General features: G+C 44.7%; 2 protein-coding genes across 3 annotated transcripts in view; one reads left to right on the top strand and one right to left on the bottom strand.

Moving 5' to 3' along the window:
- Positions 1-946, top strand: part of mon2 (MON2 homolog, regulator of endosome-to-Golgi trafficking) — a 36,549-nt gene extending 35,603 nt beyond the window's left edge. For both annotated transcript variants that reach the window (XM_076732518.1, XM_076732517.1), the window contains one exon: positions 208-946. In XM_076732518.1, the coding sequence (XP_076588633.1) occupies positions 208-371 (164 nt within the window). In that variant the 3' untranslated portion in view covers positions 372-946. The remainder of the gene's footprint in view (positions 1-207) is intronic.
- A 7,293-nt stretch (positions 947-8,239) lies between these two features.
- ppm1h (protein phosphatase, Mg2+/Mn2+ dependent, 1H) overlaps positions 8,240-19,015 on the bottom strand; it is a 33,420-nt gene continuing 22,644 nt past the window's right edge. Inside the window, exons 7-10 of the mRNA XM_076732546.1 lie at positions 16,024-16,087; positions 13,332-13,439; positions 10,402-10,553; positions 8,240-10,044 (exon numbers count right to left, since the gene is read on the bottom strand). Coding sequence (XP_076588661.1) covers positions 9,897-10,044; positions 10,402-10,553; positions 13,332-13,439; positions 16,024-16,087 — 472 coding nt within the window. The 3' untranslated portion in view covers positions 8,240-9,896. The remainder of the gene's footprint in view (positions 10,045-10,401; positions 10,554-13,331; positions 13,440-16,023; positions 16,088-19,015) is intronic.

Here is a 19,015-nt window from a genome sequence, read left to right as displayed (position 1 = left end):
CTAAAATTACGTTTTTGAAGTGCCCTTCAAGATGTTTGCGTTACAGAACTCATTCTCATACGCCTGTGGGAATTTTGTCAAGGAAATGATTTCTTTGATTGTCTTCTCTCACACTTCATATTCTCTCCTTCCTCTCCCTCCCGTCCCCGCTCCTCCTCTCTGTTTTTTCCCCTCTTGTTCTGCGATTCTTTTGTTTACCGCCTGCAGTGGATGGCAACACATGGGCTCAGGTGATTGCCTTGTACCCCACACTGGTAGAGTGCATTACATGCTCCTCGTCTGAGGTGAGCTCGGCCCTGAAGGAGGCCCTGGGGCCCTTTAAAGACTTTATGCAGCCACCCGTCTCCAGAGTCCAGAACGGAGAGTCCTGACCGGGCTCGCTCTCAGCTCTTTGTTTTTTATAATGAAGAAGTCTTGAATGTGTCTTCTCGACCCTCGTGCTTTACAAGCGCACGGATATGAACTCCACGTGAGCCCCATCTACGGTGACATGAAGCAACCCACAGACACCCGAGGCCCTCTCGGACCACGTCGAAGACCCTGACCTTCATACGCATCATCGTATGCTTCTCATGTGAGCTGATTACGCCTCTCTGCCCCCTCCATTCTCATACAGACTGGCTGCACTCTTGTGTTCACTACAGAGATTGAAAAAAAAAAATTGCAGTGTTGCCTCTGGGTTTAGTTTGTTTTATCCACCTGATGAGGCCGAGTCGATGTACAGTGTGTGGTGATAGTGTTGATGATGTAATTAAGAAAAAAAAATGCAAAAACTGGGCCTTTAATGATCTTAAAAACGAACACTTAGACTTTTGCAACATTTTCAACAGTGAGGGTTTTATGCAAGAAAACAGATCTTACTGTAACATTCCATGTCATCTTTAGCCAGCCATCTGAGAAGGGATGTACTTGTCTGTGTAAAATAAATGGGACAATTCTACAATCAGCTCTGTGCTGTGAGTGTGCTCAGTTGCAGTGCATGTTAAGTTTCCCACCTTACCTCGAGTAAACGCGTTTTTAAAAGAATCTGTGAGCAGGTTCTTCTGCTGCGTTGTCACACTAAGTTTATATTGCTCATTTTTACCCACCAGGGTTTCCCTGCACCAGTCCCTTTTATTTATGGGCTATATTTGTAGTGTACTCACATAAAAACTACCATTAGATTTATTTCAATACCATATGGGCAAGTGTCACCACTATAAACACAAACCTATTTTAGTTCATCGGGGTGGTCCTGCTTCACATTTGTTGCAATTCATTAACAAATAATCATTGAAAAGTATTTATTTTATTTTATATTTATGCAGTGTGTAACCAGGGTCCCAAGCATTTTAACTGGAGGATGGACCCTATTGGTAGATTCACCCATGATTCCATGATTGAAATATAAACTTTTAAAATGTAAAACCTCAATCAACACACAAAACAGCTGCTATAAAAAGGGGGAAAATGCAGCTATGACACGTATTGCCTGCAGATGGTGCAAATAATTCAACCGCTAAATCGCAGCAGCTACCTTGTTTGCCTGTAGGTGGCGACGGAGACGTCTCAGCATCGAAACGTGAGCTTTCTCTCTTTTAAAAGCTTATTAAATGCAAATCCAATACACTTGGACACACAAATGCATCGTCATCATCAACACAAAGCAAACTCCGCTTTAGCTTAAATAGGCAAGAACCGTAGTTACGAATAATAACTGAACAGCTCCCCCTTGTGGAGAATATGCAGCCTACTGAAGGAGCATTAGCGAGTTTGCGACTGTGCCAGTTCTACCAAATATTATAATTTTACACCAGTTTTAATTTAGACTCTTGAGCGTTTATTATGAGATTATTACATTGTGATGGTCCACACGTCTGATATCTTGTTGATAAGTACCGCCACGTTATGTGAATACCATGTATTAATATTAAGGTGTGGTATTACAGAAGCATAATATATATGTATTTTATTTCCTGGTATTGATATTTGTTTCTATTTTGCTTTTAAGGAGAATATTATGAGGCTGATGTGTTTAAGTTGGCTCTCTGGTCTCTTGTACTACAGTAGGTGGTGGAGATACTGTACGGTAGGTGGGGTTATACAACACATACAGTGACAGCAGGGAAACCTCGGGAATAGAAAACACCTCTTCACACTCCAGATCGTCGTGCTCGGTGCCTACACACGAAGAGACTCGGTGAGCCCCCCCCCCCCCCCCCCCCCCTCCCCCCCTGCATGCTGCAGGGACCCCTCGGCCCCCTCTCTGTGTCCCCTGGAGGTCCCCGAGCCCGAGTTTCGGATCATCCACTAGGTCATATGAGGGGAAAGGAGCGTTTTGTGGTTTGCGCTGAAGAAAAGGAGGAAGAAGAAGGAGGAGGAGGAGGAGGAGGAGGAGAGCGGAGGGAGCAGGTCTGCTTGGGCGGGGTTTCCCTCTTATTTCAAGTCTGCACAGAAGAGGAGCGAAGCGGGGAGAGGACGGACCATCTCCGGCTGCATGGGAATGTCATCGCGGCGGCGCATTTTCCTCCAGCCTCACGACATTTTTGCAGCTTTTTTCTTGCCTGTCCTGGTTTTTCTCTCGCATTTCTGACCACGCACTGGCTGAGGTAGTAGTTTGTGCTGTTGGTTGGGTTGTGACACTGCCCGCTATGGAGATGACTGCGCAAGCTACTGCCTTGCTAGTGCTGGTGCCTCCACTTCAGCCGAGGGGGGGAAAAAAGCCCCAGCTCTCATCGCTCTTATACGGTTTGAACAGGTAACGCACACCGCTGGCGCGACGAGCCGCCGTGTTGTATTTAAAGCTGTAATTTTCTGCTTTGAAACGGAAATGGCATGTGGTTGCATTGTTGCATTTTGAGCTGAAGCCGTTGGAGAATTGTATCATGTTTCATCCAATAAAATAGAGAATGGTTGTGTGGGGGGGAAGCACTTTTGTTGTATGCAGTTTTAATTTCTACACAGACCTCATGTGAGCGCACTCACTGACATGCATTTGATTCAGATCAGTGCCGTAATGCCTTCTTTGCAGGATGGAGGGGAAAGCTTGCATGCACTGGATGGAAATCCGATATGCAAGTTTTTTTTTTCTTTTTTAATAATGCACATTTTAAAATGCAGGAGGAAGTCGATATCTGGTATGGATTTGCATAGTTTCCCAGCACCTCAGGCGGAGTGGGCTGTGTGGAAAAGCATGTAGGTCAACAATACTGTTGCTATGAGCAGAGGAGTGACGTGGCTCCTGCTGCCCACAGAGGTATCCTACAATACATCTGCTCTGATACACACAAGCTGGCTTTATGGCTCTCCCCGACGTCCTTTGTTGATAATGCTGCATACCATCAGACACTGGGGCACAGAGCAGTGCGCTCCTGCTGCACCAAACACCCTTTCCGCGCAGGCCAGACGCAAACGTGCACCGCTGCTGGCACCGTTCACCTAATAATCAGATTATTATGCTAAATGTGGATGGAGTGCGCCTCAGTGCTTGAACTCTATGCTATGCACAGACAGATGCACCACATGACCTAACCCCACAGGCGTTTCAGCAGTGTCCTCGCTGAGGTCTGGGAGTGCACGGCGCTCATGTTGGTTACGCGCTGCGAGTTAACCTTTGAAATCCTCCCCGTGCTGCCCAACAGCATCTGGTTGCTCTGTATCACATTAGTATGGGCAGTCAGGGGTCTCGTGATGGGGGTGGAGACCGGAATGGGTAATGAGCTTTGATTGGCTGCAAGGGCCCGGCAGCCTGGGTCGATGAGACGTGCAGGGGCTGCAGTCTTGTGTCAGGACCCCCACAGCCCAGATGATGGCACGACGCTCACTCGACGACTGACTGACCGACTGAAGATTGAATCCTGCGTTTGACCTTCCGAGAAGACTCCCATGAAATATTTATGAGTTCACACTTGATAGTGTGGTAGGCTGAGTTATGTTCATCTCGGGCCACAGCTCTGCCCACCAGCATCTGTGCTGATATGAAACGATAAATTCTGCTCCGGACACTCATCCGAGAGGTTGAGGCGCTTTTCCTTCACAAAAAAGAAGCGGACTAGTAAACAAACCACACTGGAGACTTGTAGTTATTGTCAAGCCTGTTGAGTAGCAGTCCTGCAGGTCTGCAAGAGATATATTCAAATAAGTGTCTGTCTCGTGCAAGAAATTCAAGTAATCCAGCCTCCAGGGTAAAACCAAGCATCATTTATCATGTCCTGGCTGTAAGGAGAGCCAGCCTATGGACCAGTGAGCAGCGCACAGGCAGCCCATGTCCTCCTCATCCATCTTGTGTCAAAGCTCTCATTTGAGCAGGGCCACAGATAAATCAAGCTCCACGCAGCCGAAGCCCTAAAGCTGTAAATTAGAGGCCCCCCCCCCGTGGAGAAGCTGCCCCCTCAGATCATGCAGCCGCGCCCTCATCCAGACAGGACAGTCGACCCTCAAGTGTTCATTAGATGCCTCAACAACATCCTGCCTCTGTGATGCAGCCTGTTTGGAAACTGTGCAGAGACAAGTAGTCGATGAATTGAGGAGTTTGTAGGCAGAAAATTATTATTTTTATAACAGTTTTAATGGTCATTTGTGAAGCAAAATGGTAAGGGTTAGAGTATTTCTTATATGATTTTAAACAGGGCTGCAACTAGCAATAATTTTCTCAATTACGTGATCAACAGTTTTGGATATAAACATAAGAAAACAGTGAAAAGTGTCCATGGCATTACCTTTGAGGAGAAGGTGATTCAGTCATTACATGTTTTGTTTTGTCTGACCAACAGTCAAAAACGCAAAAATGTTCAAGTAACTGATGTAAGACCAAGAAAAGCAGCAAGTTGTCCCATTTAAGCTGTAAATGTAAGTTTTAGTCATTTGATTTTTTGGACGTTGGACAAAATGAGAACTGAAGACGTCACATTGGGCTTTTAAAATTGTGATGGTCATTTTTAACAATTTTATGTCGCTTTATAAATGTTTGATGGATTTGAAATCATGGGAATAACTGCCAGCAAGTAGAGCTGTAACAGTTTCCAGGAAATTATTTGGCAACTGTTGGATGATTTATCAAAAGTAATTTGTCATTCAAGTGGTTTTTCATGCAAAAATGCCAAACACGTAATGGTTCCAGCCTAAAGATATCCATCTTTATGTTTTTAATTGTTAGCCAGACAAAATAATGATTAATACTGAGGAAATGATTGGCAGAAAAAATGATAATGAAAATAATTGTTAGTTGCGGCCCTATTGGACAAAGTCTATGTCAAAAATGTGATTAAAAAAATCATGTCTTTTCACTTAATCCTCTGAAAGGAGGCTTGAGGGCTGAAACCCAGCAGCGCTTCACCCTTCCAGTAAAAGAGATGAGTATCTCGCTGCAAGCCCACTCAGCATCTCCCTCAGATCTGTCCACGGGTGGGGTGGGAGTGCTGCAACCTTGGAAAAACAAGCCACCCACAGGAATGACTGTGTCATCATTGCCGTCATCCAATCTGGACCACACACACGTGTGGAGAGTAGGAGTGGAGTGCCAGATCAGTTCTGGCCTGACGAGAGGAGGATGCGGCGCTGGCCTGTGGGGACCAGATGGTCCTCCAGCTCCTGCAGAGGACCCAGGAGTGTGAGACTCCCACAATAGCGCTTTATAATTGTCCGAGTGTGCGTGAAGGCATTCATAAAGGTTTGTGTGTGATGTGCTCATATCCTAAGCTTAGCGTGTGGGTAGAATAACATGAAGTGAAAAATAAGAGTTAGAAAAGTGATTGTTTACATGTGTGGTCCACAAACCTTTGGCTCTCCGCTCTGTTATCCCTCAGAGCATTTTACCTCCCATCCAACCATCTGTGTCTTGGTTATTTACTTTCAGCTTTATTTCAGACACTAAAAAGTCAAAATATAACATAAAAAGAAACGAAAGATAAAAATAAGAGAAAGAGACTGATAATTGATGAAATAAAGAAGGAAAAACAAGGTAAAAATGTTCTATCAGCCACCAAAGACAAATGAACGTGTATGGAAAGGCCACAGGACCTCATTCACTTCTCTACAATTCAGTCAAAGTTACCTTTGAAGCTGTATTGCGTAGCAGTGCTTGTTGATTGGACTCAGGTGCGAGCTGTCTCACTGATTAAGCTCAGACTACTTGAAACTACTACTTGAAGGACAAGCACAGGTGCAAATAGTAAAATTAATGATGACTGAATTCCATTTAGCAGCGACAGTTTCAGGCTCCTGGTGCTGTTGTGCAGGCTCACTGCTGGACAGAACATTATGAATGTCATGAGCTGCATCTGTCTGTTATCTGTTAACAGCTGATGGGTATTTTTGCAAATATCTAGTATTCAAAAGTGTCTTCAGCCAGTGACACTATGGTTGAACTCAACCTGTTTCAGCTTCTGTGAAATCTGCCCCACTCCAGCTGTCACTAGCATGGGTTTTAACCTACAAAGATTACAATTTGGGGAAGAAATGTTAAGTCCTTGGTGCATTTCTGAATGATAATGACAAGGTATGGGCTATTAGCTCAGCGATACTGACTTTCAAAGGGACAGACAGTCTCTAAAGGGCACAGAAAACATGCTGATTCACACCAAACTCATGAGTAGTATACAGTGTAAGTTCCCTGGTGCCAAAGAGCATCGAGTTTCCTTTCAGTACTCACAATCCATGCACACTGGAATGCATCATTCATTCTTCATATGATACCTGTCACGGCATGAACTATGAAAGCTTTATCCTGTGATTTGATTTCCCTCTTTTGTCTCTCAGGTATTTCCAATCCCATTTAGTATCAGGGCAGTTTCACCTAAAAATGAGGAAGCTCTTCCTCGTTGTTCCACACCCACTCTCACTTACAGTATTTAAGCGGAAGACCAGTTGAAATAGGGATGAACATGCACTACTTTTTTTTTTTTTTTTTTTTTTTTTGGTCAAGTTACCAAGCTGTCTTTCATCACTCCGGGGTGTGTGCTCGTCAGTGTCGAATTACGCCCCTTGCAGCAGCTTCCACCATGAAATCTTATGTCAGGCTATTCTGTGAACTGATATCCTTCATCCACATATTGCTTTGGGGACTCACTTGACACAGTTTGTCTGAGTGGTTATTCTGTACAGTTACTGGAGTGTAAAGTCAGTCTGTCCCCATTCAAGTCTTCAGTTGAGTCCCTGCAACATTTCTTTTTAGACTTCAATTCCCTTCTGGATTTGACAGTCAAATATCTGCATGTACTGAATTTAATTACATCTAAGCAGCAGTTTAACATACTGCAGACAGGCGGTTGTGGATTAAGTGTTCAGATCTCTTCATTAAGTAAATACTAAAAATAGTCAGTTACAAGTTAAAGTCCTGCATTCAAAATCTTACCTAAGTAAAAGTACAAGGGTGTTAGGCCTCAGGCTTCAGAGGCGGCTGCGACTGATTGGCGTTTGTCATCATGCCTCTTTGGCACTTGCTGATATGAAAATAATGAGCTCAAAACTGCGTGGAGCCGCGATGCGTTCACGTCTTTCTGTACTGTACGCTGTCGTATGCAAAGGAGGTGCTGGAAATTTATCACAATTTGCAGGACTTTCCACTACAGAATCAGGCTTTCACCAAAAGAATTGACAAACATGAGCACCTGCACAGAACAGCCAATAGGAACGTCCTCTCTCTGATATGACCTGTGATTGGTCAGTGGCCTGTCACATGCTATATTCTGTGTGTGTGTGAAAACAGAGCAAAGAAGCGGTGCAGAAGTCTAGCTTTCTCTCAGCCTGCTTGAAATACAATATCCTGAAAGGTTGTTATTGAATATTTGCCCGGTGACACCAAAATATTACCTTACTGCCTACGCCCCTTTAATGGATTCTAATAATGTTTAATTTAACGTTGCAGCTGGTAAAGGTGAGGCTATTTGAATTACTTTACATATCGGGTTGCTTAACCTATTATATCATAATGTTTTAACTGATTTGTATTTTATATGAATAATCCAAATCTGCAAAGTGACTAGTAGCTGTCAAATATTTCTCCAAAATGTAGCAGAGCGGAAGTACAAAATAGCATAAAATAGAAATATTCAAATGAAGTGCAAGTACCTCAACATTGAACATAAGTACAGCACATGTGTAAATGTACTTAGTTACATCCCACCACTGCGGGCAGGCATGATCATGCCTTTAGGTTTTAGAAATTTTAGGATTAACAAAGATTGTATCATCCAAGTGCATGAACCAGAATCAACATCAACGACAGCAGATTAATGTGGAAAAAAGGTTAAAAGGTCAGAGATTGTCTTTTTTTTTTTAATAGAGCAGAAAAGTGAGCATGTAAACCATTTTTTACATGGTTCTAGGTTTCCAAAACGGTACAAATTACTTTTGTTTCAGTAAGATGTACATCACTTAGAGTAAAAGAAAGCAGAGAATTGTCCACTGAAAACATTATTTACATTTTGTACAATGGAATTAAGTTACACTTTTCCAGGTTTCACCACTTTCAGCCACTCGTACAGCAGTTAAGATACATTTTGCACAATTAGTAGAAGCTGAAAACTACGACTAAATGAACTAAACTGTGGAAGACATCTGAATCAGGGAGCAATCATGTACAGAGACATAAGGTAAGAGTCGGCTACTTTACTGTCTGCAATGTCTTATTTCTACGTCCTTTTAAGAGACACATTAAAGATCGGAGCGACTCTCACTATTTGAGGCACCTGCTATGATAGAGGTTGGGTTTATCTTAATAGGGACAATATATCCAACTGATACAGAGAAAAGGTAAAAATGAGGGCATGACGGTGGGGGTTTGAGCTTAATATATGTAAAAAATCTATTTTGTACAACAGTATGCCCTTCACATAGCTCCCCGGAGAGGTTATTTTTTGTTTCAGTGCTTTTCTGAAAAGATTTTTTACAAATCTCGCAGGTACATGAGCAGGTCATAACAAGGTAACCGAATAATGGCACAGGTAGGAGCTGACGATGCACCTGACGGAGCATGCGAACAGCCACTCAAAGAGGACAATGACAACACGGGCGCAGCATGATAACGGGGAGAAAATCATGAGGTAGATGGCTGATGGTGAATGAGTGCAACAGAAAGACTTCTTTGTCATTCTTCAATCTGAATTAAAGTTAAAAAGCTGAACTAGATTGAATAGTGGAGGCCGTGTCACATGAAGCAGGAAACGAAATCTGGAAGGTGGCTCCTCCTGGTAGTTTGTTCTTCATCAATGCGCTTCCTCAACTTAAAAGGAAACAGCTTTCCTTCATAGTGAGCAAAGACTAAATGCAAAGGGTACAAATGACCAAAATTAACTGTAGCATCAGACGGACTAAGAACTGCACATGACTGGACTTGGCTAATGTAAAAGATGAATGTGGTACAGAGAAGGTTTGATTCAAATATGCAGGACATCGGTCTTCAGGTTAGTGTTTTTTACACTGTACAGGTGTTCAACTAAACAACTTATCAAACGTCTGACACCTGGGAGTATTTACATTTTCACATTTATAAATATTGTGCATTAGTTAGTAACAGTGATCCTGAGATGCACGTCACCGTCTCATCTGTGAGAGTCCATGCTCCCGACACTCCCTTAAAACACGATTCATGATGGCTTCCTCGAGATTAAAAAAAGAAAAATCATTCGTTCAGCTCTTCAACAGCTCTTTCATGTGATTCAGTTACTTTTCTATAAAAAAAGAAGGACCAGACAAAAAGAGATTGTCCTGATTGGAGACGATCAAGGGGAAAACAGCCTGGACAGAAACCCCGTCTCTGACCAGAAACACCTTGGCTCCCTCAGCGGAGGAGGGAGTCCACGCTAAAGCACTTTAAAAAAGAGTGAAGGGGATGAGAGAAACTGCGGAAGTGACGATGGAGGGGGGAGGGGGTCAAGGCAGGGTTACGTTTCCGCGGTGGCTGCAGTTTCATAGCTGGGCTAGTTCTGCTTGTTGCCGTACATGAGGGGGATGATGTAGACGGAGATGTCGTCTCCAGAGCCTAATTTGTTGTTCGATATCCTCCAGCCTCGGTCCTTCAGCACCCCTCGTGCTCTCATGACCAGGTCTTGAGCTGCCATTGTGTACCTGCAATGAGAAGAGTGATTAACGATTAAAGCGCAGTCAAACATGCTGATATACAATCAGATAAACGTTCACAGCTGATAATAACCACGCAGTGTTTGACATCTACCTGCAGCCAGATGAAAAAAAAAGAAAATATGGTGAACTTTCAAAACTAAGCTAAGAAGAAAAGAAGAGTCAGAGCGCCCAGTTAATAGCCTGACAAGCTTTTCCTCGACATCAGAGAAATGACTTATCTAAATGTTTGGAAATTTGCATAATTACAACAAGATAGCGACGCTCATCTTGCACAAATAAGACTGGGGTGAGAGGAAGTTCAGGCCTGACTGGCAGCTGCAGCTGAGCGATGAGCGAACGTGCCTGTGCTGGTCGTCTGGGTCGCAGTTGGCCAGGAAACAGGTGACTGCCTCAGCTACTTCCTGGTTCGAGAGGACGTCCCACAGACCGTCAGTTCCCAGCACCATAACGTCATCAGCTCCGTGCTCGCACTGCGCCAAAGGGTAGACTTTGACCTGGGGGTGAAAGGGAAAAAAACATCCAAGGGTTGAGAGATGGATGGTTTCTAGGAATTATCTGAACCTGTTGCGTGAATTTCCTATCAAGATGTCACATATAAGACAAGTGCTGCATTCACATGTCCTCGTCAGAATGGGAAACACACACCTTATTCCAACTTGGGAGTGTTCATGTATCATTCCAGGGTGGTTAGCCTTCGTGCTAACCTTGTAGTCACACCAGATCTATTTGTAGCAGCTTGTTGCCAATTGAAGTCAGATACAAAGTGTGTAACTCCCATAAAATTAGCTTAATCAACTATCAATCAATACATTATATTACTACATAACGACATGCAAAAGAGCTACAGGCACACTTGCAGCTTGGCACAGCGGTGCTTTGAGCTAAATGCTAATATCGACTGGTTAACGAGCTCATTATGGCAATGTGTCCCATTTCCATGCTACATACTGAAATGGTTCAATGTGGACTTCAAACTGCAACTTTAGAAAGACATTTACAATTGAACTTCACCAAGACACATCAACATGTTTTTGCAGAAATTAAATGGTTATATATATATTTTGTTGTTGTTGTCTGGGGTGTTTCCTGTTGCTGTTTCACAACCATCCACAATTAGCTTGACTTTTTTTCCAGCTGCGAGCAGCTCTTCCATTTCCTTTGAGCAATGCATGGTGGGAGAATAGTGTACATCAGCAGCATGTTCATAAATCAAGTGATTTTTAGTAAGCATTGACTTGAATGTACTTTATTTTGTCACTTCTCCAGAGTGAATACACCACATGATGAAAACCTGCTTAGCATTAGCATGGAATCAGGCTAAGGCTAATGTTTAGCCCATAATGTTCATCCCCTTTGTTTCACGTGTTAGCATGTTAATATTTGCTAATCAGCAGGAAACAATATGTGCACCTGAGGGTCAGATTTCATCATCTGGGGCACTTGAATGAGCCAATCGTTGAGATATTTCAGTCTGGACCAAAGTAGAGGACAGACAGACATTACGCTAGCTGCTGGCATGGCTAAAGATCCAACAGTAACATCTGCATCATCCACAGACATTGACATTGACATTGACATTGATGATTTCTTTAGTAGAAATGTGTGTGTCTGGATTATACTGAGTAACACGGACGCTGTTTTCCAGAAGGACCAATTACTGTGGAATTTTCTAAATAGACTTTTTCATAGCACAAATAATACCTAAAAAATCGATGCAGGGCTCGACACCACTGAAAATCTGATTCCATTTTGTAGTTTGGATGAAATCACCCTTTAAAATCCCACTTTCTTGGAACATCCTCCTCTCTATATTTTTCTGAAAGCTACTGAAGTAAAGAGATATGTTACTGTAACAACTCCTGTGAGGCACAACCTCTCAAATTACTATGCCTGAACAAAAGCATACTATAAAATAGCAAGGAAAATACACCCAGTGGCCTTGGACTCTGCAGGAAAAGAAAAAAAAAAACCTGCCATAGTTGGGTTGCTTCAAGTAATTCCTTTGCTACTGTGGGGGAGTTGCCTATTCACAGCAGGCGGGTGCCAACTTACTGCAGATTCTACTGCGAAAAGAGCACAGCATGACCACAGCGGCTGTCAAAGTGGTTGTGATGGAATCAGAATGACCTCCGCATTGGATCACGAGCCCTCATGTTGTGGTAAACCTTGTGATTTAAGTCAAGCTTGGCAAGAGAGAGAAGGACCGAGGCTATCAACACATGAAAGAGCCGGCAGTTCGAGGAATCAATATCAAAACAGGAATTTCAACAGCGACAAAATATCTCTGGAAGAGGAGTTACGACCAGCGCGTTTGATTACTGACCCAATGCTCGTATTTGGTCTCACGATAAGCATCATCTGATGACTCTTAAATGTCAAGGTTGGCTTGTTTCTGAGCCTCTTTTTTTGTAACCCGAGAGAAATCATGTTTACAGAATGCGTGCATGGCGCTCTCCCACCTCTCCCACACACATGATTTCTTTATATAGAAATTGTCTATTTTTCACGGCACTGAAACATCCAGCAAGACCTCTCACGCTCAGGTTTGACATGTCTTACATACTAATAGCATGTTTACACTCAATAGTGACCACAAGCATCTGAGAGGAAAACATCAGAAAAGAAATGCAACATCAAAAAGGAAGCTGAACTACGGCTGAACTCGGAGGGAAATGAATTAAAGATCAAGAGAATTTCATGGGCTTCGTGCCTGCTGCAATCATGTGCTGTGGACAACTGGGAAGGAAAGGAGTCATTTGAGAGCGACGGCCGGTGAGGAATGTTAATGTGCACGTTGACCACTTAGTTCACAGTGTGGACTGTTAATGGCTAAAGGCATTTTACATCGTTACCGCCGTGCTCTCCTTTTATCAGGAGGCCGAGTTCAAATAAAAGGAGAGATCACTGTTGACGAACTGATTAATAATGTGAGTTCCACAGTTGTATTTTGTATTTTCCATATGCGGAAATGCTTTAATGTCCATGATGTGATGCTCTGACATTTGACAGTCAAACAGGAACAAATTCGGAGAAGAGGAAGCAAAGATTTCTTCAGAAAACGCATCACAAGACATGTGTGTTTACCTTTTTTAAAATCTTTTTCTGTGTGTAAAAAGTTCACAACCCTTATCTGGAAGATAATGTTTAATTCAAATAGTGGAAATGAAGGAAATCACTCACTGAAGTGACAGTTAGTCATATATAAAGGACAATGTGAATTTGTCTGTACATGCTGTGCAGGAGGACATAATGAAGGACAACGTGAAGCCTACCTCTGGGCAGCAGGACAGGAAGGGCTTAATGTAGATGTTGGAGTCGTGCACTTTCAGATTGTGGTCCCCAAGACCTCGAGTGACCCCGATGGTCGCCAGCACACGAGCCTGCAACAGACCAGAGGCACGTGAAGCTCAACTCCATGTGAGTCGAGCAAAGCAGCAAACCCACAGAAAAGCGTTCCACATTCGCAGGGCTTCTTATTTTCTTATATTCTTTTCAGAACAGAGAGACAAGAGGGAGACAACGGAAGTCTTCAGGGACATTTTGAGTTTATTATAAATCAGGTTTTATTTTTGTAGCTTTCTGTAGGTTAACATTGTACACAGCAAAGTAATTTCTGAGACGTGGGCCCCGTCACTGCAACAAATTCAACAAGAGTATTATTACAGCATTTCATTTGGAGGTAAAACCTGCAGCTGAAATGCACAGGGAAACCGTGCACGCACAAAAACAGCGAGTGGAAGCCGAGCCAGGAAAGTGGTGTGTGAGGACAGTTTGGATCAGAATTTTACAGTCTGACTTTATTTTCTCTTCCAAGTAAGTTTGGCTAATCGGAGGATTCGTTTAAAGCCGCCCGTCTGACTGCTTGTGTTCATCTCCCTGCCTGACTTTTTTTTGGATGCCACTGCACTCGCATCTAAGCAATTAACTTGGTGACTGTAATATTCTCATTACCATTAGGAATGATGGGCCGAAAGTGAAGAGGCACAACTAAGACCTAAATTGTGCTAAACTGGCAAGATCTGCTCCTCCTAGAGAAGCAGGCTTGTGGAAACCTGTCTGATATGTCAAGTGGGGTGTGATAAGTGGGTAAAGAATATTTTGACAGCTGTGCAGGTTCCTGTTTCTGAGCACATGATTAACCCCAAGCTGCACTAATGACTTACTAGTGTGTGCTGGAACTGGGAAGCAAGATATTTTTGACCAAGAGCACATAATACCTGTCCTGGTGAATCCTCCCTGGATGAATGTAAGACTGAGCTCGTTAAAATACTATATGACTTCAGTGACCTTTCTGAGTCTACTGCATTCCTCCCTGATAATTATTAAGAATAACCTGCATGAAGCATCCCAAGCCACATTTCAGTGATGGTTTCAGGCTAATTCCAGTGGGAATCTTTAGTCCTTTTTTAAACAGAGGTCCTGCAGAACTGCTGTAAAGACTCATCATTCTGCCTGATTTGCTTTTTTAGACTGAACCAAACAACACTGGCATCATGCTGCCCCGGTGTGATTTTAGATCCATGTCGGTGTTAAAGAAACGTGACATTGAACACAACAGCGCTGGCATCTCAAAGCTCTGGTTTCCTGATTTTACACAGGCGTTGACTTTGTTACTACCTCTGCTATGGTCCCCGATTCCGTCTTCATACGCTTTACACAGAACGGCGAGGCGGAATAACGACGCAACATTCCCGCCTTGAAGAGGCTGGATAATGGGCTTTTATCTGGATGGATGAGCAGCATTTAGGCAAATAAACACAAACCCATCGTCAGCATCTTCCAGTTTTGTGAGCGCCTAATGATCGTTCCCCAATCCCCAGGCGCCATCAAACTCATTTGTAAGCCGTACAAAACTCTTTTTGACTCCTACTGTCTGCACAGACCGTCACAGACGCTTCTAAAAATGGCTGCTGGCACAGGACTGGGGGAACTGGGCTAATTGAATCTACTGTACAGCGAATGAGACAGGGTGGCACATAAGGACAGGGAGAGGAGCGTGAGAGGGCGAGTGAGGCCTGGTAGGAATGAGCCTGGATCAGTATGCAGGACAGAGAGGTGGAGAGAGACGGAGACAGAGAGGTGGAGAGCGTTTAAAGTGGCGGCAAAGCTCCTCCGGCGGAGAAGGGGAAACATCCTGGGATTAATTGTTGAGCGTTGGGGCCCAGCAGGCTGCGCGCCGGGCTTTGAAGTGCTCTGGCGTTCCTCTCCCTCGCACAAAGCCCCCTCGCTCTATCTACCCATCCATCTCCGCGCCTCACTTCAAAGGGAGAGGACGCGACGTGGGCACGGCCAACTGTGCGAGGGGTAAACCCGAATGCGGTTTCCGACAGAGAGCGTGGTGGGGCGACATCTGCCCCGCTCATCAGTCAGACCTAAATCTACTGTCAGTCTGTGTTAAACAGAAAACCGGAGAAGGCCAGACTGAGAACATATTCACATCTATCGTGTTTCCTATCTAACCTTTTCAGTGCAACAAGGACAAGAAGCCACATGCACAGCATCACTGAAAGAAAGGGAAATGTCATGAGCAGTGTGCTGAGCTTTTTGCCCTTTTCTTGTGTCAAAACGCAGACAAGATTTTGCTGCATGTCAGCGCTTCAGCGGCGCTGTATTACAATTAACACGTGTCACTTTTTGGACACTTTTCATCTGTCTTTCGTCATCTAACGGGAGTCCCACCTTTGGCCCCTGGCTGTGTTCATGCTACATTTTACCTGCAGAGGGACATAAAAGCACAGATCCATTAGAGCTGAGGTATTTTCTGTGCCATAGGTTGGTGCAGGATGTGAATCCTTGTGGAAAAAGAGGCCAGGAATGCTTTCCACTAGCTGGCTCCTCCAACACAGTGACAGGGGAGGATGGGGGGGGCTGACTAATGGTGCCCTGGCGAGCTTTGATTACAGGCGAGGCGCACAAGGCCGTGGGAGTAACTCTGTCAGCAAGTGGCTGCCGAGCACCTCTTACCTTCTTTCCTTCGCCGTAGATCAGGGGAAACTTCAGGTCATCGTCCTCGATGGTTTTATACGCCCTGCACAGAGGAGAGAGGACACTTTAATGGGTTTCTGGTTTATGGCAGGCAGCACACACGTGCCCTGGAGATACACTGCCTCCGCACCCCCCTGCAGGCCCTGCTGTCGAGGTGACTGGCACAGAGAGAGACGGTGAGGAAAAAAATCCACCCAGACATCACACAGAGAACGGCAGAGAGCCTGAGCATATTTCTCTCCTATTTTTTTTTTTTTCGCTCTAACTGATCTTGTAAAAGTCTCCCTAGCGACAAAGAGTGAGATGTCTATGGATGTCTCTTGGATTACTGTTGGTTTTCTGTGACGGCCTGCTGCAGCTGTGTGTGTGTACGTGCATGTATGCATCTGAAAGCCTGGATGTAAAGCAGCTGAATGATGCAAGAGTATCCACGTTTACATTCCCCCGCTCTCAGAGCAGTGTTTAAACTTCCCCAACTAATGAATAATTTACAATCTTCAGACTGGAACCAGACAGATCTGCAGTACAAGGAAAAAGACTCTATCATACTGTATGTATTCATGCCAGGTCTTCACGTACACTTTTCACCTCTACAGCTCAGAGACGTGCAGTGAAGAAACTCTGTTCTCTGGCCCGAGTGTGGTTTTGTTTCACCCACAAACAGTTTTACTTCAGAGGAACAGCTGTGTCACTTTACAGTATCAGAAACATTACAAATTTGAGCCAATTTCCAGCAGGGCTGCCAGGACAAAGTTTTCCATTCACAACTCACACCAGGTGCTACGAATAGAAAAATCTGGCTCTGCTTGGAGGCAGAGTCCTAACCTGGCCTGACTAACAGTTAGAAATACAGGTTATGCTGCATACTGGAGGAAAAGAAGGAAGAAACGCTCACTGAAGTGAATTTAGGATGCTTTTGATCGTAGGAAAAAACAGCTATCTAGTCTGAAAATCTGCTTAAAACAGACCTGACGTGTTATTTGCAAATATCATGTGACCCAGGCCCGCCCCGCGCACCTTATCCAACGTATTTCAGCTGCTGTGAAGCAGATTAGCAGGGACCGCGGTGGTTTTTACATTACTGCTGGTTCCACTCAGAGAGACCATATGTTTCCACCTTAGGCGAGCGCTATACTGCTGCACTCAGCACTTTTTTAACAGTGTGCAGAGCGAGGACTATCACAGAGAACGCAGCCCACAAACACAGAAATACAGTTTGCAGCCTGAGACTCTTCCAAGCAGAGAGCTGTGGCACAAAATAACGCTCCGTAGAAGAGTTTCCTCACTAATGTTTGTAATATTCATGGTGTGGAAAAAACCTCTAAAACAGCAGTTTGATGATGGAAGAGTTAAACTTAGCATTAAAAGAGGCATTAATTGAAGTGGGGCAGGTCCTACCCTCGCTATTTCTATTTCTCTTTAAAAAAGGAAACACCATTTTTGCTGCCATATCACTCCCAACTTCTTTCATTTGAGTATTTCACCTTCAAGAAGTGTTAGTCTCCAAAAAAAAAACACTACAACACAGAGACAGACACTTCATGTCATTATTTCAAAGATGTTTTGGATGAAATCCCCAGAGCCTGCTGTCGGGGACACTCTCCCTCTTGAGACTTGTGTTTACAGCGAATCCATCCTGTCAGACTGGAGATAACAAGTGTGTGACAGAAAGAGAGAGATACACATTAATCCTGTTATAATACCTGCTTCACGATCAGGGACACAGAGTCCCCCCCCCAAAAAAAAAAAGGAGAGGAGAGCTGCTCAAGGGCAGTACTGTTTGACCACAACACTGAGCGCTTTCACATTCAAGGGCTGTTTGGACGCCCGATACGTTGCAGAGAGTGGCTGAGAGGGAGAGAGTGGGGGAGGGGAGAGGAAGGGAGGTATGAGGGGAGGGAGGGGGGTTGTATCATCCTCTCTGCAGGTGACGGGAGGCGGGCGGGAGAGGAGAGGAGTGATGTCATCTCTGCTCGGCGCACGGAGGGGTGACAGAGAAACATTAGCCGTGTGTGCTCAGCATCCCCATCTGCGCACACACACTTATATACATCCCCACGCACAGACACACACACACACACACACACACACACACACACACACACGCCCGTCGGCAGACTTTGAGGTGACATTGCGGCGGGCCTGTGTCAGCACCGGATGAGTCAGACAAATTGGAGCAACTGACAGTCGGGCTCAAATAAACTTTCTGGCCAGCCTTGATGGGCTTTCATGGCGGTGCGTTCAGGTGCAAAGCAAGGGGCCGCGGTAAATGGCAGCGACCCAGCGACTGTCCAAATGTAAGCTGTAGGCTGAAGTCGCGCTGGTACAAAGGTAGCAGAGGAGGAGCAGGAGTGTTTGACAGTGATGAAGGTGTGTGTTAGTCTCACTCCTCTCTCATTCATTGTCTATAGGATCAGGGGGAGGACAGACACCCCTGTGGGCGTGGGCACTAAAGAGATACAGCTTGAGCGCCGTTCATTGTCATTTATCATTGCCCTCCTATGTGGTCTGCACACCATCTTTCTTTTTCTGTCTTTACGTCTCACCAGCCTTTTTCTCCTGAGCCCTTTCCTCTCCTCCTTTATCTCTATTTCTATCTTAACAGCGTACCTCACTCTTTACATTTTTCTCTGTCTTTGAAGCAATTTCCTTCTCATTTGTTCTTTGCCCCCCCAACCCCTTCTTTCTGTCCTCTCCAGCCTCCCACCCTCTTCCTCACCTTCCCTCCGCCTGGCTGGCTGGCTGGCTGTGTTTTGCCGTGGTGTTTGGATCTTGTCGGACACGGCCGACCGCTCAACATCCATCACTCCGGGACGTCTCACAAACAAAACCTCCCGCCATCCTGGACGGCGTCCACCATTAGAGTCTGCAACGCCAAAGCCGGCTCGCAGACTCACGCTGGCCAAGGGAGGGGAGGTAAGGAAAGAACACAGAGCGAGGTGGGCTGCGGACCTGTATGCCTTCATTAGAG

Source organism: Chaetodon auriga, chromosome 6 (genome assembly GCF_051107435.1).
Source record: "Chaetodon auriga isolate fChaAug3 chromosome 6, fChaAug3.hap1, whole genome shotgun sequence".
Lineage (NCBI taxonomy): Eukaryota > Metazoa > Chordata > Actinopteri > Chaetodontiformes > Chaetodontidae > Chaetodon > Chaetodon auriga.
This window is presented reverse-complemented; position numbering and strand designations above follow the sequence as displayed.